Raw genomic sequence first — 24,950 nt, forward strand, 5'->3', positions numbered from 1 at the left:
AACATGACATTGTTTTTCATATAACCCAAAGTTCATTGCTGTGACTTTAAGTTCTGCTCTCTAAGGTTAACAGGTTAACATCATTTAACATTTTTACAGCGCAAAATCATCACCACGTTTTTCAGGCTAACAGGTAACAACAGCTAGCATCTAATGTCATTCCTTGACCAGTTCTAGTAGAAAAACAATTCATCAGGAGAGAGGATGAAAAAAAACAGGCAAATAGGTTACTATCACAGAGGCAACTTAAACTGAACAAAGGTGTTTCTCATAAACTATGATATCATGTCAAAACACAATAAAAAAATAATCAGGTAATAAACATGTATTAAAAGAAGGCCTGCTTATAATTTAAGGCAGAAACACCAGACTTAAAAACACACACCTCCTAGAACAGTACAAAGTGCCAAGTAGTAGATGACAGTCAAGTGTGCTGAAATTTTTCCTGACAACATCCCCTCTCTTTGGAAAAAGCCAGATTTCTCAAACCTGAAACCTTTTGTAATCATGCTGCAGTTTTGATGAAGCTTTTGTCATGAAACATTTCCCAGCTCCAGAATAGTACTGATGTTGAAGCCAGAAAGAATATTAAACATTTCCAACAACATCCCTCTTGCTGCTCCCTTCTCCCTAGAACAGCCAGTAGTTTACCGGGTTACAGCACTCACATGAGTTGTGGAAAGAGATCCTAAGTCCCTGCTCCACCAAGCTATGAGTTGCTCTTCCAGAAAAAAAGCAGCAAGGCAGGATTTTTTTGGTGGGATAAGGAACTATTCTCACCTATAAGTCTCTGTCTCCCCACCCCATTACTTAGTTGCAGCTGTTAAACAGCACAGAAACTCTAATAAAGCTTGAAAGGCAATCTAATCTGTACTCATCAAGTTTGCAGGGGTCACCATATAACATGCATTTAATATGCCTTTACAATGGGCTGAAACCAAAGCAGCTGGCTGATAAGGCTTTGCGGCCTGTAAACACTGCATGCAAGATTAATGGGTAAGAACTCGTGATAACAGAACATTCTTTTCCTTGGCCAAGATTGCTGTAGGCTCACAAAACAACAACAAAGGGTTTAGTACCATACTTCGTATCTTATTCCAGCTCCTAGCCTTTTAAAAAGATTAGCGCTCGAAGGAATTAAGTTAGCAGAAGAGGATCAAGAAAATCAGAGTATGAATCCATAAACATTTACAGAAATGGAGAGATATGTCACGTACTTCTGAAAGACCTAGCTGATGAACTAAAATGCAAAGACATCTCAACAAAGTAAAGCAGCATGGTATCTTGTAGGTGAAAATCTAAAGAAGCTACAAGGAAAGGCCACAACAAGGCAAAATGTACAGAAAGAGGAATAAAAACCCTCTTCACCTATGTAACCCAACATAGGATTATTTTTTCAACTCTGGGCAAAGTACAAACTAGAGAACAAGGTAAAAGAAACCACCTATACTCAAGGGAAAAACAGCTGACAGTGACTTAGGATACACCAATTTCAAAATTAAAAAAGGCCTTAAGACTAAAGGCAGCAACATATCTCAAGTTAGAAAATTCTACCCAAATCTTCAGCACATTTATATAAAGTTTTAGAGGGGAACAAGAGACGCACAGGTCAAGAATGTTTTTTTTTTTTCTTCTCAGTTCATTTAGATACCACTAGGCAGAACAGACTCAGGAACTGTACAGTTACACAGATGACTGAATCAAAGTTCGTGTTTCTTTGAAAAAGAAGCTTCCCTTGACTGCAACATTAACTGCCTCAACCTAGAAGAGCATCAGTTACCACAAGAGCCAAGCAGGTACCGGAAGGTGCCAGTTTCCTGATCAACCACCACTATTCTGTCACCCCAGATTAGAGAAGAGAAACAACATCCTCTCAAGGACAGATGCGCTGGAATAAGCACCGCTGGCAGGACGGGCCCAGACACAAAGCTTCTGGACAATCTCCAAGCTCTCAGTAACTGCCTGACTAGCAGAAAAAAATTAACACGATCATGTGTCTGGCTCAAATAATTTCCTCTCCAGTTTGGTGGAATAATGTCACAGTTTCCCTCTAACTAGAAGAAAATATTACGCAAACCAAGCTATTTGCCAGAAAAAGCTGTTTTAGGCAAGGAAACTCCTCCCTGTGCAAAATGATTGTAACTTGGGCATTAGGACAGAGAGCACAGACAACAATTTCAAAATAACTTAAAGTGGATGGCAGAAAATTTCATGGTACCGACATCACTAATAATTATGACACAGAAAAATCTAAAAGCTTATAACGTCTCAAGCTGCTTTAAGGGAGGACTCATTAGCACTCAGCAGCTTTCAGTTTTTACTCGTAGCATTCATTTTTATTGCACCATGCTTCAAACAATGTAGAACTGAATGATAATTTAGGTTTACCAAGATAAAGATGTCTATATAAAGGCACCAGCTGAGTCTAGATAGATAAACCCAGAATTTCTGTCTGGCTGCCAGGTTTGGCACTCAGACTTACACAAAGTCACCTCTGAACAATTCAGAACAGCAAAGTCTCCAAAAGCATTTTGCACGCTCTCAGCTTTCTAAAACCCAATGCCAGGCTAGAGAGCTAGGGTAGTCTTTAGCACAAATGAATTTTACAATATATGAAAGTTTCACGATATCCATCTCCTGCCCAGAGGATAATCAATACGGTGAGCTGGAATACTAAAAAGAGGGGCACAAGCAGATAAATGGGATGAGCTTGACTAAAAGAAATACCAAATACAAAATACTGTCTTGATATACTCAGGGTTTGTGAGTTGTCTTAGTCATAGTTTTATATAAAACTTCCTATTTCAACTTTTAAATATTATCACAACTGAGCACTTAAACCCTCATGCAGGAATAGAGCCTCCTTAGCATTTCAACAATACTGAAACTTTTAATATCAGCATCTTCCAGAACTGAAGGAAACCATACCCATTTCACAGTAAGTGTTTCCCAGCAGAAAGGACTGTAAAAATGCAAACAATGTGGATCGAGACAGCACTCTCAACATACAGTTTAAGCCTCCTAGCAAATAAGAAACTCAAGGGAGAGGAAAGAAAGAAAGAAGAGAAAGAAAATTTAAAAAAAAAAAAAAAAAAAAAAAAAGAAAAAGATTGCCAGGCTTATTTCTGGTCAATGCATCTAAACTAGCAAAATGGATTTGTCTGTACCTAGTCCGTGTCTGCTGAAGAAAATGCAGTCTTTCCCGAAGCATAGCTTCATGCATTTACAGGCTGATTCACTGGAGGCTTCTGGACATGTTTCATTTCTTTATTCAAATAACCCCCATGCAGTGGGAGTGTTATGTGCAACACCCTTCTGTTTCACACATGCTTTTACTATTGGGTTTTCTGTCCACTGTCTCTCGTCTACATTGTACATAATAAAAAATTGGTTTTATTGACCTTGCACCAGAGCCAGAGATGGATTGTGCAGAAGTACCTGGCAGCTCTCACTGACTTTGTCACCTTTTTTCTTTCATTTCTTTGTTCCTCTATTTTTTTTATTTGATCTCTTATGTGTCTTTTATTGATGGTTTCTTCCACAAGGGATGTTGTTACTCCTCTACACACACTCACACTCTTGCTTGCACTCGGTTTGTGTATAAGTATATGAGAGAGTACTGGCAACAGAAAGAGAAATATGCACAACATGGGCTTACACCCAACCTCTTCTCCAGAAAGCACATTTTATCTACATCATCTTGAAAGCCTTTTCTGTTGAGATAGCTATTGCCTCATGCTACAAACGGAGAAAAGCTGCAAAGTCATCTTTGAAATTGTGCCAGCTGAGCCAACGCACGTCAAAAAGCAAGAGCTTTGCTTTTTGGTAGTTAGAAAGACAGAGAGCTCTATAGCTTCTGTAGCGCAGAGGTCAGAACAAGACATCGGAGAGCATGTGAATGAATTCCAAATGCTTCCTTTTCACATCTACTTCCTTCCAGCACTAGCATGACCGCTAATTTCCAGGTGCAATCAGCAGAGCGGACCCATGGCTCTAACCAAGCTCTACTTTCACCATACTCACCACCACGTGCACCCCCCAGCACACATCTCTTCTCACACTTTTGTCACCATTCTCCAAGTGCAAAGTTCCTTCTACTTTAACAAGCAGTTATACATTAAAGTGACCAACAACTGGCTCTATTGGAGTGTGCACTGGTGTTTTATATAAAAGAGGTTTATTTCATCAAAAAACAAATGTTAAAATAAAATTTCAGTCTCTTTTACATAGAAAAAGAAATCCCTAAGCCCAAGTGAAAAAGTGAATCCCATCAACTTTAAAAGAGTCTGTAAATGAGGCCATCTTGCAGTGCTAGAAGACTGCAAATTACCAGAGGTTTCTGCAACCCTAAATTTGGTGCTCATTTAAGATTCTGTTAAGTAAGTTAAATATGTTATTTAAAAAGGAAAATAAGCAGGAAAAAGAACAGCTTTTATAAATGTGTAGTTCAAATGTAATCAATCTTTCAATAATTTAACATAATTGATGTACAAGTAACAAAATCACTCTGGAACTTCATCACAAGAATAAGACGTCATTTTCTCTCAGGAGAAATTATTCCTCCCTTGTTATGTTCTTCAGTGAACGAGAAAAGTATGCTGAACAGTCATGTTTATTTTTCTGCTTTACATGTAAACACCATCTTCTTTTGCAGAACACATTCGCATGTGAGCTAGACACTGACATGCCAGTCTTTCAGAGTACCACTGATGATACTGTTAGTGACACTAAGTGAAAAAGCAAAATGCTAGAATAAATCTGATTAAAAAAAAAAAAAGAAAAAAGAAAAAAGAAAAAAAACAGGAGGAAGGAGGAAGAAAATAAAACAATGAGCAACTGAAGAAGAGGGGACTGGAAAGCAATCAGATACGTACCTCCTAATGCAGAATAAGCAGAGACAGCCAGTCACAGAACAGAAAGGTGATAGGTCATAGGCCATAAGGAAAACAAGAAGGCACATTTAAACCACTCATTAAAAAAATCATAGCCAAAACCAAACCAAGAGAAACTCACAAATAATATGGAAAAATAAAGACATACAAAAATTACTATTTGAAGAGGAATCCTTCTTTTTTGTACACAGAAAACTGTGTTGAAATATCACACAGTATTCTGAAATGACCTTATGGAGATTCAGTTGTTATTTATCAGTCACAGCATGTGGTAAATACCATACCGCGTTTCCTTTTTGTTGCTGAGTTTTTATTTCTTATGTATCAGAAATAAAACTCCAAAGTTTGAAACAAAATTGCTAATTTGGATATGTAAAATAAGAAGTAACAACCTTCAGATGTAAAGGAGTTACTTATTTTGGTTCATACATTTTTAAATACAAATTACAAAGTTAATCCTATTACCTTCACAAGAAAGCAGATAGACACAGAAGCAGCAAACATGTTAACAACAAATAAACATATAGCAGCAAAACTGCCCTTATAACTAACCTAATTTCAGCAGCCAACCTTCTCTATCTGGATTAAAAAATGTATGCGTTAGATCATTTCCATCATCCTCTGGAATTTTAAACGGCTCATTCTTAATACTTTCATATAAATTCTAGAAGAATAAAAAAAAAGGAAAAAGACCTCATTAATAAATGTCTAACAGAGAATGCAATGAGGACATCTTACTGCTTCTCAGACTATTTGTATACAAAGCATAGGAAATACTGTCCATAAAATCCTGGACCATTCCTTCTCAATCGTTGTTTACGACTTTGATTAAGTTTGATTTTAAACTACTTCATCTATAAACAAGTGTCTCTCTTTTTACAGATTTTAAAAGAACTCCTAGCAAAGACATTTTTTCTTTAACTTCAGCATTCAGTATTTCAAAGGTTTCAGCTTAAGGTCTCATTTAGTACCAGTTTTGCCAAATTAACCTGGGTTTTCAGAAAACGGTTTCAGACTATCACACTGTCTTAGAGAAATAAGTATTTTTACTGATATCTCAAGGGACAGGAGGAGGTTCCATAAGACACATGGAAGGAAATGAGAGGGAATAATGAAACAACGCTTTTTACTATTTTTTCCATGTTTCTCTGATTTATCCAGAAATACCACTTTCTTTTCATAAGGCGGCAATTCCACAAGAATTTTGCCATCAGCAAATTACTGAAAGATATACAGAGTGTATTCTCTGGAATCTCCTCTCCTCAATGAAAGATTGAATATAGGGAGAACTAGCTCAAAGCAGCTGTGAGTATCAGAAAATGCTTCTTTCCGCTACCTGTATGGTTATGGATGGTAGAAAACGTTCTTATTACTTTCCCTTGAAAAATTTGTTGTACACAGTTCTAAGTTTCCTATTAAAAACACAAAGCAATGCCTTGTCTTACCCAGTCTAACTTACCCGTAGTAATTCTTCTGGAAGGTCTCCACCTTCATTAATTCCACGATTCATAGAAATAAACCTCTCTACTGTTGGTTTATCTCTTACATTGTGGTTGTGCAGACTGGTATTTAACATAATGATCGCAAATGAAAGCACATAGCATGTATCTGAAATAAGATTTGAAAAATTATTCATCTTCCTGTGTGCTGTGGCACAAACCTGTAAAATGAATATATAGCTCATTTAGATTGATAAAGCAGCAGGTAGTCAAAAAATCCTCAACACTATACATGGGAACCAATGTCTCAAATCTTTCTTTAAACTGTTGAAGTAAGCCTAAGAAGAAAAAATATGTAACAATTCAAATTAAAAGCCAGTATGAGGAAAAACAGTACAAGAGAATCAAAAAATTTTTTCCAACTCTTAAAAATCACTGCTATCACCCTAAATTAGCATTTCACTTGAAACACTGAAGTGTTGTTGGGCAAAAAGTTCTCTGCACACAGATTTTGTCTAGATCATATTGGTAGATCCTGTAACAAATTTGGTCAATCAGACTCCTACTCAAAGTACTGTTAAAGCTTTCTCCAAAGAGAAAAAACAGTCTCTTCAAAATAATATTTGAACTGCATTTAAACAGAATGAAAATGACATTGACTCAATTTCTTGGCACACACAAGGTGGCTAGTACCCCCGAATAATATCAAAAGATGACAAAGAATATCTTATCATGCCTCTTGACATGGTTGTGATTACAGTAAATTCTCCCAGAATTCAAGTACAAGATCCTATGTAAGAAAAAGCGGGATGGAAACCTCTCTGCTGCACAGAGGAAAAATGTGTTTGCACCTTCAGCATTTTCTTGTCAGTAAGTATTATCTTCCTCTCTAGCTGTTGAAGACCTGCTTTACACTAACCTTTTCCTAGCCTATTTGGTCCTCAAACTAAGGGATCAACAGCAAGCTATGTGTGTTTGTAACTAAACAGACAAACAATGCCAGAATGCTAGGGCGTTCTGTGCAGTATCACAAAGTTTTATTAGCTTTTATGACTTGAGTAATTCTAAACCAAGTAATTGAACAGAAAACTGAGATGCATTTCTAACTGAGATAAATTATTGCTGAGCAGACTGCTAAAGAGAAAGGATACAGTCTTCGTAACAAAAAAGGATGACTTTCTAGACAATATACTATAGCCATATACAGGTGGACTTGATAGAGAGATACTGAGATGTAAAGTCCTTATGACTGACAGATAACACTACCCAACCTATTGGTCTCTTCTGCCTTTAAGCCCCTGAGAATCTTACTTTTCCAATTCCTAGCCAAAATCTTTGGTGACATTTCCAAATGTGTGTTTTATACTGTAATTGGCTTAGGTATATATTAATGCTGAAGTTTTATAAATGGAAATGCATTCTGACCATAAGGTTGCACCTCCTGGAAACAAAGTGTAGGATTAGACAGTTGCATTTTCTCAGTTCTCAGAAATTTCTCATTTCACATATTATTTTATCCTGAACTTTCAAACTGGCCATTGTCTCCTTGCATCAGATGTAGAAGAACATATATGATCCACAAAAAAACCAACCAAACAAAAAAAAAAAACAAACAAAAAAACCCCAACCACCACACACACACATATACACACACATACTTAAGCACTCCTGTTGTTTCCTGTGACTAACCTGTAGACTGGAAGACTCCTGGGTTACAAAGGCAATAGCGTGAAGCAAAAGCTTCCATCATACGATCAATTTTTTGAGCCTCTCCTGGGAGTCTGAAGCTCCACAGAAACTGCCTACAGAAGGGAAGAAGAGTTGTTAGACTCATTCCAATACTTATATATTAAGCATGTATTACTAATAATCAGAAACAAAACAAAAACCAAAACAAATGAAAAACCCAACCAGCAATGTCTATATAAAATGTCCTAGAAATATGTTCTCAATCTCTCAACACACAAGTCAGGAGCTATTATAAAGCAACATGCACAGATGGCTAGCCCAGTAATTCAGCCAGCAACACTGCATGCTATCAGGCAAGATAATATGGCAGTTCATATTCTGAAAGTCTCTCTTTTTTCCAGACTAGTAAACAATTTTCTGTATGCATCCCATTTTTGCCATGAGAATGCTATGGGGAAACAATCAGTTCAATCCTCCCTGGGTTTCCTGGCTACTAAAAGCAATAAACACTCAGCTAGATGTTACTTACAATATAAAAAGACGCATTACATAAAATATTTCTGGTAAGGGAGAGAAGCAAGGAATAGAAAAACACTTAACATCTTTACTTGAACTCCTCAAACATTTAAAAAATAGCATCAACAACAAGAAAAACCCCAGTGCTTAGAGAGGTGCTGCCTGTCTAGTGTAAGTTCACCCTACAAGAATCAGACCCAGATCTTAAAAATAAAGACTCATGATACAACCTCAGTAATTTTGTAGTAGATGCAGGAGAGCTGTGCTCCTGTTTAGCAGCATGAACTGAAATAGAGTTTTTACATTCAGAACTCACTATATCTACACATAGGTACACTGGAATGCATACAGGACAGAAGTCTTCATAAACTTACTTTTGGCACACCGTAGCGCTAAAAAGGTCCAATGAATTTAATCATTTCTTTTTTTCTTTCTTAGCAAAATTAAAAACAGGATCTAAACCAGCAAAGTTACATGCTCTGCCATGCAAAACAAGTTCTCAATATTCCCTGTAAGCTGGGTGCCAAAATAATAACCATTTATTCCTATCTTCATCAGTTTTCATTTTAGGACATTATATTAAAGTATCACAGGCCATCTTTAGTTTGTCAGCTCTATGTACTGTCTTTTACTCACCTCATGCAAGGTTCCAACCCAGATCACGAATTTTGTAAGCTACCAAAATACAAACATTTAATAGTAGCAGCTGCTAAGGAAGAATAAAGTCAAACCTAACGTTCAATTGGGTAAAAGAGATAGGAGTATGAAGCCTCCCAGACAAGCTTCAGCAGCCAGAGAAAAGGCCTCCTTAGCTCAGCCTCAGGCAGCTCAAGTTATCATCACCACATCACTCAACCATAGCAAAGCTGTTCTGACTCCATATCACAAGGCACTGCACCAGAGACAAAGATCACACAGACATTTCAGTTTATCTGCTGTCAGGAGGGAGCCACTTGTGGCAACAAAACTAGCAGAACTGTCTAAATCAACTTAATTTGCTAGATCTATTATGGATTTCCACCAAGACGAGAAGGACTTCACAAGGTCACTGTATCCTGGCATCCCAGAGAGATCAACTGAACTCGTTCACTCAGCAAGGCAAAAACTTATACTAAGATGTTACACTTTCTTTTACATGACAAGTGGGAAAGTCTGAGGAAAGAAGGAGGAAATTACTTGATTCTAAGTTTACCTCTTTGTAATTGAACATAATCACTGATTATGATCAGCAGGATTCCAGAGGACCAAGTTGAGGTGGAAGGAAAGGAGAAAGAAGACAGCAGCAAAGAAAATGATTTATTTGCTTGGGTTAGGGGTTGGTTTGGTTTTTTACCAATCTCTGTGCTAAGATATAAAACAGATCTTCATCGGTCCACATATGGCAGACACACCAAAGAGTTACAGCTATGTTTTAGTTGTTTGTATCTGTCTGAAATAATTAAAAGTTTTCACCTTCAAAAGCAGCACACAGACAAGCAACTGGAAGGGTTAAATCAGAGCTGTCTGCTAACTTGCACAGTAATGCGTATAATTGTGCCGAGCTGTAGATCAGCTTTCTGACGAATAAATCAACACAGTGACTCATACAAATGTGCAATTTGATAAAGGAAGCCCAGGTCAAAAAAAAAAAAAAAAAAAGAAGGAATTTACTCACCTTAAGGCTTGTACAAGATTGAGATCAGCGAACTCATGGAGTTCAACGAAAGCCTGAAGAACTTTAATATTAAATTCATCTCTATGAAAGACAAAAATGGAAATCGACAATTACAATTCTGAACTTAAAGGCTTATTAGTGATCTCTGTTTGCTTTCAAGAATAAGTAAGGCAATAAATGATCATACTGATCAAATCAAGTAATCAGAAATAGTTTACACAATTATTTGAGAGGTATTTTAATATTTAACACTAGTATTTTGCCCGTTTTTGCTGGCCTTAAAAAGGTAGGTTAGCAAGAGCCAGTACACTTGAACCGATTTTAGCACTGCTTATTTAAATCACCTGAAAATGGCCTGGTCTTCTTTGCTTGCTTTTTATTACTGTACCTGCCTTGATATGGGATGATACCCAATAACCTTATCCAGTAAAAAGTCTTTTGAAGAAATTGTGTCATGAACTCTTAAAACAATGGCTAACGTAAGATTAATTTCTTTAGCCATACAACACATGAAAAACAAATTATCCCATTTTTTCCTCTAAGAACAGAAAAATATTAAAGCAGTATATTAATTTATGAACAAAGATGAGGAATAGAAATGCTTCAACTGGTTGTACCTAAGAAAAAGAACAGTTTTTTAAAAGAGCTACTTAGTACATAGTATATTCTTACTCCATTCTCAAAAATCGTTACAGTAAGAGTTTACTAAAATCAGAATAGGTTTTGAACAGGCTGCCTCTCACCTATCTTTTATATTGCTATGTAAATCAGGAGCCAAATTACTCTTTGTTTGATACAAAGGTGTTTAAATGCAAAAGTAACATTTAAACATTAATGAGCACAAAACTATTTGGATGCAGACAGAATTTAGTCTACACCATCACTGAGTTCATATGCCAGAAGCGTAAAGGTTTATAATCCTCAGGGTGTGCTTTAAATACATCACCAAGACAGAATGTTGCATATCAGCCTCCACCCGAAAACCAAAAGGTGTGCACCTACCAAGAATTATCTGTTGCATTACTGATTAACTGCATAGTCAGACTAACCTGTAACACTCACAAGTGAATACCTTAAAACTAACCATTCATTCATTAGGATGTGCCTATACTGTTTACAGAAAAACACATCGGCTCTGTCAGGCAAAATGAAGCAATTCTCATGAAATCTAGTAATGCACAATTCAACTGTGTGACTACTTTACAGTGCAGTGAAGTGGCATAATAGTATAATAAAAGAGAGCAGTCAATAGAGGTACTTTGTTACTCTAAGCCAAATATTGATTTTGCTTATATGTATGTAAAGCTGCAATAGTTCAGAACAAATATTAGCCTTACACTCTAATTTTTGCTCCTCTAGGTTTTAATGTAGACTGGATTAATAGTGATACTTGTGCTGGGTACAGCTCCAAAGACCCAACCCAAAGATCACAAAAGGTCTAGGAAGCCACTTAAAAAAATAAATGAAGACTTACCCACATATAAAGAAATCTTATATCTTTCACAGGATGTAATTCATCCCTTATTTACTGTACATTTTTAGGTATTATCTCGTTCCATAAACCATTCACTTTTTTCAGTTTGTTGAGTGCTGTAACACTATAGAAGTCAATAATTTAAAACGTATCTCTTCATGGCAGAATGTTATACAAATATCTCACACTGTTGACTATCCTGGTCTTGTCTTCAGCTATAGTTAGCTAGAATGCAGAAGTAATTCATGATGGGCCCCTGAGAGGGAGTGCCAGAGTCCTCAGACTCCAAATGCCTTGATAAAAGACAGTATATAATTCCACAAAAACTCATCTATAATATGCACTGTCATTTGCACAGCACAAATCACTTAATAGCCTGTTTCTGAGGTATTCAAAAAGCAAAACTGGCAGCTTAAGACCACCTCAATTATCACATTTTATTTTATCCCAGGGTATTTATTTTACCCGAGGACCTAAAGGCCTAATACATTGTTTTCAGAGGAACATGAATAAAAATTATTAGGATTCTAGGAAATTCATGTTGCAGTTCAGAGGAGTATGATGAACTAATTCCCCATTCCAGACCTGACTACCTTGAAGTGTCCATACACATTCCTGAAAATCAGATTGTCATCTCTTCATCTCCACCTCCCACTACTAATTCATATTAAGTGAAGAAAAAAAAAATAAGACAGAAATACCATTTGCTTTCCCATTACCATATTAATAATTATACCCTTCACAGAAATGAAGAAACATGCAAAAAACAATTCAAGTAGACTGACTGGATACATTAAACAAAAGCTCCTTTTAAAACAAAAAATAATTTTAAATTTCCTTTTGACTTCAACTGCTCCTTAAAATGGATAGGTTGTTTCAGCCTTGTGGCAAAATAGAGCAGTATGTTAATTTTTTTCAGTTCTCCTAAGATATTATCCAGTTGATAGATTTATAGAAAACTTCCTGATCAAATTTGCTATTCAGTATGACCACTACGTTTGTCTGTATTTAAGTCTTGAAAAATTCAGAAGATATAATTGAACTGCATATTTATCTCTATACATACTCAATATTAAGAAACGTTGCAGTTTTTTTCAGATTAGACCACAGTGCTGCCCAGCAGCATCCCTGCCAGGGATGCAAAAGGAGGAGCAATAAATTTTTTAATTTTGAATGTGAACCATAAATAGTCACACGAATATTACTGACAACTGGACATATTGGTAAGACCTTTCTGCATGAGTACAGGGGTTCTGGCAATAGGGCTAGTAAAACTAGAACTATTTCAGAAGGCAATACCACGGTAGAATGCAGCTCTCAAAAACAAACACAGACTGCCTTATACAAGCTTTGTTACAGTTTTGCAATTATGGACATTAACATATAAGTGATTTTATAATACTGATTGCCCAAATATTGAAGAGAAACAACATAATGCTGTCGTATAAAAATTGTTGAAATGTCTACATACACTGTACAGAAACTTCATAGCAAAGATCTATTTTCAAAACATACATATTACCATGAAAACTTCCATTAAACCTATTAAAGTCAGGAGGAAATTTCTGAGCACAGACTAAGCTGCTGATGCTGTAAACATATTACGGGTGCCTCAAAAGGGATCTGCCAGAACATATCACTACCGGAGTATATCCTAAATGAGTCAACTTTTAAACCTCCATAACTGGCATCTGAACCAGAACATGTGCAAGCATGTAGATACACATACTCCAACCCACTCTTCACTTCTGTCTCTTTCTGCTGCCTTTTTCGAAATCAATTCCTGGGTTGCACAGCAATGGAAGTAATTTGCATTTTGATTGTGTTTTGCAACAGTATGCATAAATATGCACGTTGCATGTTTATCGTACTAGGACTGATAAAGATGCGGTGCGGCTGCCCTTTGAGACGCCTACTTACTAATGGGAACTCTGTGCAGGAAGGAGACAACACTAAAACCTGCTTATAACTATTGTCCCAGGAACTACGCATTTTAATAAGTAATTTCTTTACTATCCAATTATTAGTGATTGTAATCACTCCTTGTCTGGGCACAGTATCAAGAGTTACCAGAACTGTTGCAATACAACTCTCAGACATTCCAAAAGTTTATGGTATTAAATTCTCCACTATAGCCAAATTTAAGGGTATTTTCTCAAAATAGTAAGTTACAATAAATTAAATATCATTCCACAACGTACCCATTTAAAAAGAACAACCACCTAACAGAAAAAAAATCCTATCACAATACTATAGTGGTTTTACTTCCCGCAGTAGCTTTTATAGATCTCAGAGTAGTAGAGTAGCTCTCTCACGCAGCCTGTGAAGGGGAAGGTAACTACCAAAACCCTTAAGCATGCTTTGCAAACTCAAGAACAAAGTTTCAGTATCTTTATTTTACCTTTCACCGAGGTAATCTCCAATTACCGTTTTATTTAATCCTTCTCCTTTATAAAGGAACTGTGCAATGTCTTCTGCAGTGTTCTGCAGGAGGTCATTTTCTATCAGAAACTGTATTCCCTAGGAAGAGCAATTCCAGAGGAAAAGGAATGTTATGTTTTCTTCCACAAGCATTTATGTAAATACCACTCATAATATTTGGTATTAATATACTGACACAGACATATAGATAGTACATTAAGTATTACATTAGCCTACAGATTTTTTAAATTTTTTTAAATGAAATGGTAAACAAATGTTTTTCAGTTAGATAAGCAATATTTAGTACTGGTTTAAAGATTAAAATGAGAACACATTTTTAAGGCTAGAAGTACAGGGTGGCAGTTTGAATCCCTCAACAATGGAAATAGCAAATATTAATTGAATAATGATTCCATGTTGCTCTTTGGAGTTAATGGGTGAGTTAGCCTGTTCACAATACTGCATAAATGTCTGCAGAGACATAATCTGTAAAATCATATGATGAAGAGGTACGTAGGAATAACTTAATTACCACCATGACACAAAATAAAGCATCTGTTACAACCTACAAACTGCAACCCAATACATCAAGCCACTACTTGCAGTAGAAGTCACGGCTGAAGGTACTGAAACCGGTTTAAAAGAGTTTATGCTGACACTGGGATTACCAGTGACTTCTGGTTGTGCTGGAACTAAACTATTCACAAAGGACTTGAGCTAGACTATTCACAAAGGGCTTTTTATGAACCAGTCAAGCTTCTACCACAGAGCTTCTATCAAAGCCAGGAAAGTCTTACCCTGTCCCTCAGTGGGTACTTGATCAAGCCCCTGGACTCCTATGCCTCCATAAATTACTGGCCCTATAACTGGCACACTCTAGGGATGCCCATAGAACTTTCTGCAAAGCGGTAAAGAAAGGAGACTAAGAGTTATATAAAGATTACATAAAGGATGGAAGGGATGTTATTCCAACACTCAGCAGGTCATGAAGAGATAGCGCTCTTTTTTTCCCCACCACACACCCCAACAAAGATGTTGTTATTCCTGCTGATTTCATAAAACTGTTAACAGCATGCTAGTGAAAAGTAGGAATGGCAGCGGTAAGTAACCTTAATGTCTTGGATTCCAAATATGTACAGAAGAGCTTAATAAATTATTCCAAATCTTTCCTACTAGAATATTCCATAATTTCAGAAATATTAGAAGTTTTTCAATTCCTGCAAATGGAATATATTTCTTTTTTATTTCATTACAACTGAGAAAACTTCCATTATTTTTTATATAGCATAGAAGGCCCTGCAGTAACATTCAAAAAAGTAATTATCCCTCTGTTTGGTTGATTCTGGTTTTTTATAATGAAATCATTACCTGCCTGACAAAAAAGTCAATGTTCTGACCTAATTTAACAAAGAAAATGAACTGTGATGTTAAAGGGCTTGAACCTTTTTAAAAATTCTGGAATGTAATTCTCTTAAAAAAATTTTATCATCATCTGAAAACTTAATTTCAATGACAGGCTGGTATTCTGACTCTGACAACTTAACTTTTTTATAAGTCATTTCAGAACAGACATGATTTCGTTGCAAAGAATGCATCTGTTTTATCTTGAAGCAGAAATAACTGAGCTTTCATCAGAAATGATCCCTTCAAAGCTTATTTGATAACTATTTGTACAAAAAATTAATTTGACTATGAAACATAATGTTTTTTTCCCGTACCAAGTTATTTAAAAAGCTTCCTCAGCTCTGTCAACCAACAGAGAACCTTCCTTCTAACAAACATCAGAAACAGCAGTTGCAGATACCCTTGTTCAACACCTGGACCATATTATTCACACTTTGTGTAAACAGACTGACCAGCATAGTTTTTTAGAAGTTGTACAAGTTACTGAAAAAGATAATGGACATGACTAGAAGCATGGAAAACAAATTTCTGTGCAAAGAAGCAGATACTATAACATGCTACAAAAATCAATTTAATTTTCCTTTTTCTGGATTTTCTTTTTTCCTGTTTATGGTTTTTTGGTTTGTTTTGTTTGGGTTTTTTTTTTATTCTTAAGATGTTAAAGAACCAGAAGTCAAATAGACAGGAAAGGGAATTTGTCTGCGACAACAACTCCAGCGTCTGGAATAAATGGTAAAATAGGTCAGCCAAATCCCCATCAACTCCTACGCTATCTTTTGTCTTGATGCAAATTTTCTTTCTGTAGACTGATAGGAGATGGAAGACAGCTGTACTAGTTTGACGTCCCCACACAAAATTCACGGCTACAGAAATATTCAGTATTCACTAAAAATGTTGCGCAGGGTTTTTTTAAATCAGTGCAATGGAATCTGCTTTGAATTTCATAGCTTTTACAGTAACTTAATTACAAATTTTGCTGTTATTTAAACCCTGCCTTTGTCACAGAGAATTCATTTTCTGGGCCTAACACAGGCAGTACTGACTTCCAGTGCCAAGAACTTCAAGCGCAGCTTTATGTTCTCTGCACAGGGACTGCTGAAATGTTTTACAAACTTTACCATTATAGCCCTTCCCACACTAGCTAACCAAATCCAAACAGCAAGGTATGTGGCATTACATCACGTAACTGTGTTAAACACAGCTATTTTGAATGAGGATTTTCTGGGTGGGGGCAGAGAGAATTGCTCTGCATATAGGTTACACACTAGAATATGTAAAGGTCTTCAAATATAAATGGTAAAAGAAAATTACCTCACTGTGTTTCTGCTAATATGAAGACATTAGAACTCTGCTATTTGGTTTTAAAGAAGAAAACTTGGGGGATTGAGCATATGTATTATTACCCCAGTTCTTTCACATTCCTAACTCAGGAGACCATCTTCTCTCCCATTTATGAATGAAAAACATCCCTTTTGCAATGACCCCAAGTTAGTTCTCTCAACATTAGAAGGACATATATTTTAGCTGCCTGCAATTTAAAGTAGCAGCTGCAAACAACAAGATGATGTAGCTTTAGAGCAGCCAGCTACTGCAGGCCACCACTGATTCATAGACATTATTAAGAAATTACTACTGTAAGTCTGCTTACCATATTTAAATTATGTTACAGTAGCAATGTGGCCACAGCATCTATTTATAGAAATAATTTCACCCAACAAGAACCGTAACAAAAAATAGTTAACACTGGAATGAAAGTATCTGACATCATCCTGTAACTTTGCCACAAACTTCTAGGACGTGAAAGAGCTAGAGGACAACAGCAAACTATCGGGATATTTGGGGGTATTCTGCCTTCAACAGAACTGAAGTCAGACAGTCAACAAAATGGAAAATAAAAACAAAAATAAAAGACAAGGTCAGTAGCTTAAAAAGGGTTCTATATCTCAAAGTACTTGAGTGTTTCTGGTAAATTGAAAACAACCTAAAGAATAACAGCCATCACTGTACTTGGAACATTACAGAAAAGCCACCAAAATGTAACTGAATTCAATACAATTGGAAAGAAAACATGTCAAGAACATAGAAAAACAAATGCTGAACAATTTCCAAAAACACCTTGAAGAATACTCTTCACAAATTCAAAATGGAATCTCAATTATAAACAACAGAAGACAAAACAAAGCAAGGAAGATGTAAAATGAAAAGTAAAGGCTAAAGGTCAAATATGTCAAAGCAGCTCTTTTAAGTATATTGGGAGAGGTCTGTAAGAGCATGAGCAGGTCCCTGAATTTTCAAGAAAATCAACAATTATTAAAGAAAAGTAGAGGCACTGCAGAGAAGTGAACTACTTTACTTCTTGGCTAAATGCACAGTAGACTTCTTGAAATTGGTAACCAAGTTTCTACCTGCAGGCACCTGTACAAGTCATACAGGTACACATATATATGTATATATGTATACAAACATATGAATGTTCATACATGCCTTTTTCACAAACAGAATTTAGATATGCAAATATAAAAGTCTATGAGAGAACAAATTAAAAAACATGTTAAAGGTATTTTGGAAGAAACAAAAATAGGAAGGCATAAAAAAAAAAAGTATGGCCTCACTAATAACCAAACATCAAAATATTTTTAGAATAATATCTGACATATCAACATAGAACACCTCTATCAGATACAAATAATCTTTCTGCAAGCCAGCTCAATCAATATCTGGCATATTTGATTGTTGATAAATAACCTCCGTTATTAAAAAAGGTTTGCTTAAGTGAAAAAAGCACACATGAATGGTAAATGACTAGATGACTGGTTCTAATTTAACCCTCTGTTCAGTGTGTTACAGGATATACAAACAAGGCCTGTGAACTTATATTATCAGAAATGTTTTCTTATGAAAACGTGACTTATGAAAACTATTTGTCATAGATCTTACAAGCAGTAACCTGATTCCTGACAAGTGGGAAATAAAAAAAAAGTTCTACCTTCTTAGGGTCCATGTTGAATTTCTTCCTTCCCATGGCTATTTGCTTATTTCTTTGTGTAGTTTTGCTGCAGATGGAGAAAAAGAAGAAACAACAACCAGTTATCAGTTACTCTTTTACAAAAACAACAACTTCTGGCGCTTCCTTTAATTTCTATGTCGGCTACTTTGTATTTTCTATTACAAAAACCAGACATTCACTTTTTATAAGGGGAGAAATCATGTTACTATTTCCAATTCTTTCAAGGAATTGCAGCTTCAGAGAACTATATCATTATCAACTAGACAGTCTAGAACATTACATTCTATCCAACATATTCTCTATCCAAACGAATGGCACACCTGGACAGGATAGTCAGGCTTTAGAGACTTTGTAACAGACTGAATAAAGGTGATCCAATGTTTGCTTAGCATGATAAAGCTATTTATTTGCTATCCCTGGAGGACCTGTTCCAAGGTCTTACTGAATCATGTCCATAAGGTAGCATTACTTACCTTTCTTCTACACTAGTCAGATTATCAATTTCTGTCATAACCTCAGCAATTTCAAACTTTAATCTCTGCCAAAAGAAGGAAGGACAATATGTTAACCTACATTAAAACAGTTTTTAAAATCATCTTTCATATATTAATATGATCAATTAGGGTTTATTTTCTAACATTTTCTAGTCACCTGAAGAAAAGTGATGAATCTTATGGCTTCCTTAGATATGTAGCTTAAAGATTTTACCACAGCTGAATGACTATTAAATACATGGAACTGAACTCCTAGTGTGTGCTCATGTCAGAGCATCAAGACCAAATTGCCATTACCAATTTCAGTATAAGATTTCTTTACCCAGATTTCTCACTCACTCCTAACCTGTACGCAAATCTGCTATTTAATGAGCTCTTGATTACACAAATCAAATGTGTACATATGCACATATTGCATTACATAAATACAGACATTAACATTTTTAAAAGCACAAAAACGATGCATAAATCCTATTCATTATTAGTAAGATTTAGCTTAAGCCATCTATATACTTTTAAAAACATTACCTAGAATTCATACCTAGGTATGCAGCTTACTGTAACTTAATCTACTCAAGCAGTCTTCTAGGGATCTTTAAAGATAAATCAATTACCTCAATATCATCAATCAGTTCTTTTTTCCTGCGACGAATATTTAAAAGTTCTTCTCTTTCTTCTATGGAGAGGTCATCAGGCACTGGAACAGAGAAAAATGTACAGTCTTTTAGCATTTGCAAACATACCTCATCACAGAAAACTGAATAAACCTGATTAAGAAAAGTAAATTTACATGAAACATCAGGATACTTTTTTCTAGCTGGGATCATTTTCAGAAAAGAAAAAAAAAAAAAAAAGATAAAAAGAAAACAAAAAACCCATCAACCAACCACAAAAATCCTCCAAAAGCTAATTTATTGGAATTCTACTTTATAAAATCATAAGTAAGGTCATCGAATGAATGACTATGGACAGAAACAATCTTTCAAAAGAAAGCTAGACAATCGAAAGGAACTTGTTATGTAATACGTGGTAAGATTTGGCTCTACAGCTTCATTGCCAAAGTCAAATTCAAGACTGATATAATTCCAATTATTTCAGTAACAGACCAAAATTCTTCATGTAAATGAATTATGGTTCAAAAGACATGACTATCTTTCAGGGAAAAAAAGTCAAAGAAAAGCCAAAGCTGTATACAACTCGTTCCCAAGATGCATATCCTGGTGCTGATGTCAGACATCAGAATTTTAGCAGTACCCCTTCATCTTGTTGCTTTGTAGAGCAGAGTTGCAGGAAAGTACAATACTACTAACATCCTTAACAGCAAATACTTTCCATCAGTAAGATATACAAATAAAGACACAGTCAAAATCAGTTATTTAACACAGCATATCACAAGCATGTTTTTGTATAACATCATTTAAGTGAGCCTGAAGTATTTAAGTCAATTTTAGGTCTCTCTTTGGCTATGCTAAAACAAGTATGTTACCCCCTTGATAAAAATTACTTGCTACTGAAGATGCAAACGTGTTTCTGTACACAGAGACCTATGGCTGTCACTCACCCTAGCAGCAGCCCCTTACCCTGTAGTCTCTGCCTGACAATCAGCAAATGTGAAAAGTTATTCACACAAAATCCCTGCTTTTCTTGAGCAATCAGATTTCCCTAGCAGGAAGCTTCTTTGGACGAAGACTATTCTCACTCACTTGTACAGCACTAGACACCAACCACAAATATTCACCTCCTTTGCAATGATCCTAAAATAACAGTTTTAATGCTACCCACTTTCTTGCAAATAGCTCCTTAATTATAGAACAGCTTTTCCTTCTAGCTCGGTAAAATGGAACCACAAAAATAAATATTAAGATATTTAAATGGTTCTGTCCCAACAGCAACACACAACAAATGCAGTAATTTTGGATGACCAAAGCTGTTTCTTTATGTCATATACATATGTAATAGACTATAGCAACAGGATCACAAGCAAAGGTTCAGCTTGACAGGTGATTTTTAAAGACACATTTGAAACACAGCCTCTGATCAAATCTCAATGATGAAATATATTGATTATTTTCAACATCCAGTTGTTAAGCTGCTTTCTTTTTAGGATTCGAATCATAACATAAAATCCATATGGCAACAGATCTTGTTAGAATTAAAGTAATTATGGCAAATGATCTCATTTAACTACTCCAGATACAAACATGATTAAATTACTTCCAGTTTAGGAAATCACAGTCTTCTGTTGAATGAATAACAGACTTTAATATGTTTACCTGCTTTTTCGCTTCATCTCATCAGAAAACCAACCACTCCAAAAAATTCCTTACATGCAAATACCAATAAGATTCTTTTCACATCAAACCTTATAAATACATGTGCCTACATCACATCTGTCTTACATGTATACTCTAAGATCTTAAACCATCAAAACTCAAGAGATTTTATGACTATATGAACACTATGTACATACACACACCACAAATATTCCAGTTAAGTTAACTAAGGACTGACAATAAAAAAAACGAAGACTGTCATCCAATGGTGATTATTAAAAAGGCAAACTGTGTATAATCAATCACTCTCTTAGCTAGGAAGTATGCTCAAGTATCTTTAAAGCATTTTTGTAATATTACACTGGTAGATGGAATTAGACCAAAATTTTGCAGTATCAGTATTAGTAAGAGTTCTTCATTTTTTAACTTTTTGCCACAGCAGACATTTTGGTAACTCTCACCTTTGTTGGCAACTGGAAATACTAAGCAGAACCTAAACAGAAAATAATCTTTAAACATTAAATATTTAGAATTCATAGATGGTGCTTGATTTTTCTTCAAGCTGAGTTACAAAATCTCTGGATTAGCTGCTATCACAAACTCTTCCCAAAGCAGAATATCAGTGAGTGGTACTGCAGTGTCTTCTCCTTTACATTACTGCACAGCAAAAGCTCCTTGGGACAGGTTTGGAATATCTAGAACAAGTGAAATTGCTATTTGGAATCAACACAAATTGTGACAGTTTTCTATGCTTAAGCAGCCACCAAAGAAAAGAAATCAAACACCTCAATCCTCTTCCTACAGCACCCAAAGACTGACTGCTGTATTCTTTCCTTTCCTCTGATCACAGTCACAGCAGAGACAACCCTCACAGTATAATTAATGATGCTGTTAGACAAAAAGGAAATAAACTAAATGGAGTCATACTGCCTTCTGCATTAGGAAATAACATCACGTATCTATCTGCCAGATGCAAGACAAGAAAAGTCTGCTGGAAAAGAAGATCCTGCCGTCGGAGAGCACTTAGAAGACAGCACTTAAGAGAAAACTGCACATTAATGCAACATCTTTAAATAATGGTATTACTATCAGAGCCAAAAGATTCCAGCATCTTTTGATAAGAGCGGAAGAACCAGGATGCAACTGACCAGGGGTCACAGTACTGCTCAGCTTCCAGAAACTATTGGTATAGTCAATATTTTACTTCCACTCACACTACCAGCACAGAGAAGGGATGACTGACTTGTCAGGATGACTCCTAAGTGCACTGTCCTTTCATCACCATAAAGTGGCACGTGCTAGATACTGAAGATGTCTGCCTTATTCTCATCCTTCTATTGGTTGTGTATCGTCACCGCCTCCCTCCTGCAGTGCTGCTGTTCATGGTGAGGAGAAAACTTATGCATGGGGAAAACGAAGTCACCAAAAAAAAGGGTTCTTAAGAGACTATACGTGGCATTACAGCCCACAGCTTCAGAGGCTGAAGGTGTCTGCTCTCGGAGACTATGTGAATTTATGACTATTATCCCTGTTGTTTCGATTCTCCATCTTAAAACAAAATTTAACAATAATTCTGTATTTCAATGAAGGCTTTTGAAATATTAACATTGGAGGATGTGCCTACCTTACTTGAAAGGAAAGAAAGAGGGGAAGATATTCAACCGCAGCTAAAAACAAAAAAAGGAAACCCACTAACACAAAAGGGCACCCACCATTAGTTAAACCGTTTCCTTACAAGTAAGGAAAAGTAAGGATCTACTCCATGTTTTTCACATCAATTATTCTTTGCTTTTCATAGATCCCTAATGTTTCAAAACCACCTAGAAAACATTAAAAACCCTACATCCTACTTCTAAATAGATAAAATGTTTCCTCAGTGATAGACTGAAATGGCAATCAGTCCTAACTTGAGCATGAGGTGCCTTACGCAACCTGCAATGCAGGGACCGCAGTGAGAGCCTGAAAATAATTTTCTTTGGAAAGCAAACCTGTAGAGCTGTGGTGCCCAGGTGTTCTTAGAAAAATGGAATAAGCACTTTGAATATTTCCAATCTGAAAAAAAAATATTCATTTTATTTATTAAAAAAATTTGAAAACCACAGTTGAGATGTTCAGTGTCAAAGCTGACGTTAGAGTCACAGCAAGCAAACGGGAGATCAAAAATGCCGACAAATAACAACAGTGCATTAAAACATCTTTACAGTCCTAAGCAAATATTGCACATAATGACAAGAGATGATCTGCCCTGGCAAGACCCCTTCCATAAGCCACCTTTTTGACTTCAGCAGCTAGAACCCTTCTGCTTTTTCTAACCTTGCATTCACATAATCCTCCACAGAGAAGAGCTCATACAGCATGTATTACTTATTTGTTCTGGAAGACAGATTTTCTAGCTGTCCTCTATGAGTAATTTCCAAGCTTTTTGTCTTTCACCAATCTAAACACAAAGTAGACAGGATGGGAGGAGTTAGCATGAATATTTAAATACTAAAAAAGAACAAAAGCATTTCAGTATAGTGAACGAACTGCAGCTGCAGCATGCTTTCATGCTATCTTCTAATCTTTAAATAAAGACAATGTTCTAATCGTTTGTGTGAAAACCTCTTAGCTTACAGGGAAAGCATTTCCTTTTTCTAAAGCTTAAAAGTTTCACCTACTACTAAATAGAAAGTCAATACACCTACTGATATTTTATTTAAGAGGAACAAAGTTGTTGAAAGTACAAATTATATTCCTGGACAAGTAGTAAGAGATGAAGACACAATACCATATACGTTGCTACTACTACTACTCCTACTACCAACAGGAAAAAAAAGAAAAAAGAAAAAATACAATATATTCCAACTTGGCCTGTCTCTGTTCAATTACTGTAACTGATCTAAATATACTTAAATGAATTTCCTGTAAACAAACTCTTACTATAATATGCACTTTTAAGACAGGTTTGTTTACTCTAAATGTGTTAGGAAAACAAACAAAAACCAAACCATAGCTTGCCACAGAAATCAGTGTATTTTCCTGCAGTTGTGATGTCACTTTGTTAAATAATTTTCCACTACTCACAACCCAAGTACAGTATCCAAACAAGAGCATTAGCCCAGAACTCTGACATTTATGAAAACATAAGAAGCATTTTTGAGCAAGCAGGCACCAAAAAAAGTCTTTTCCAGATTGAGAAAGAACTGCAACAGATCAACTTGCAGAGAAAGTCCCACAGGTTAGTGAAAATTCGGAGCAAATCCCACAATAGGAGACATAAATCTAGTACTTTCCAACTCCATACCCCTGATATCTTCATCTTTTTCAGTAGCAAAAATTCAATCATTTCCAGCTCTCCAATGGTATTATATGAACCCAAACTAGTGTGTTTAATTTTTTTTTTTTACTTATTAGCCTTTCAGTTGGCAGTCACCAGCCAAGATGTAAAGCAGTCTCACACCAGCATTTCAACTGACTTCAGAATTCAGTCTCTCAAGAGGGCACAGTAAAATAATCCACAGCCAGCAGAAAGCAAACATCTAACAATATCTAATGATAAATAAAACAGTAATTCTGTAACCCCACTCATGAAGCAAAACAACTCCCTGACTCTCATTGCTCAACTAACTTTTTGGTTTCATAAAGATAAATATTTTCCTTCTTCTGTGTCAGCCCCAAATTGGTAGTCTTAAGTATTTCCACTCCAAG

At 35.9% G+C, this 24,950-nt stretch overlaps 1 protein-coding gene across 2 annotated transcripts in view; it reads right to left on the bottom strand.

Moving 5' to 3' along the window:
• CYTH3 (cytohesin 3) overlaps positions 1 to 24,950 on the bottom strand; it is a 53,027-nt gene that overhangs the window by 6,562 nt on the left and 21,515 nt on the right. Inside the window, exons 2-9 of one of the 2 annotated variants that reach the window (XM_075058936.1) lie at positions 19,605 to 19,687; positions 18,970 to 19,034; positions 18,476 to 18,542; positions 14,066 to 14,184; positions 10,191 to 10,271; positions 8,021 to 8,133; positions 6,352 to 6,500; positions 5,445 to 5,556 (exon numbers count right to left, since the gene is read on the bottom strand). In XM_075058936.1, the coding sequence (XP_074915037.1) occupies positions 5,445 to 5,556; positions 6,352 to 6,500; positions 8,021 to 8,133; positions 10,191 to 10,271; positions 14,066 to 14,184; positions 18,476 to 18,542; positions 18,970 to 19,034; positions 19,605 to 19,687 (789 nt within the window). Of the gene's footprint in view, positions 1 to 5,444; positions 5,557 to 6,351; positions 6,501 to 8,020; positions 8,134 to 10,190; positions 10,272 to 14,065; positions 14,185 to 18,475; positions 18,543 to 18,969; positions 19,035 to 19,604; positions 20,003 to 24,950 lie in introns of those variants that run through there. The other variant, XM_075058935.1, reaches the window with a different exon arrangement.

This window comes from Buteo buteo, chromosome 27, assembly GCF_964188355.1.
Source record: "Buteo buteo chromosome 27, bButBut1.hap1.1, whole genome shotgun sequence".
Classification (NCBI taxonomy): domain Eukaryota; kingdom Metazoa; phylum Chordata; class Aves; order Accipitriformes; family Accipitridae; genus Buteo; species Buteo buteo.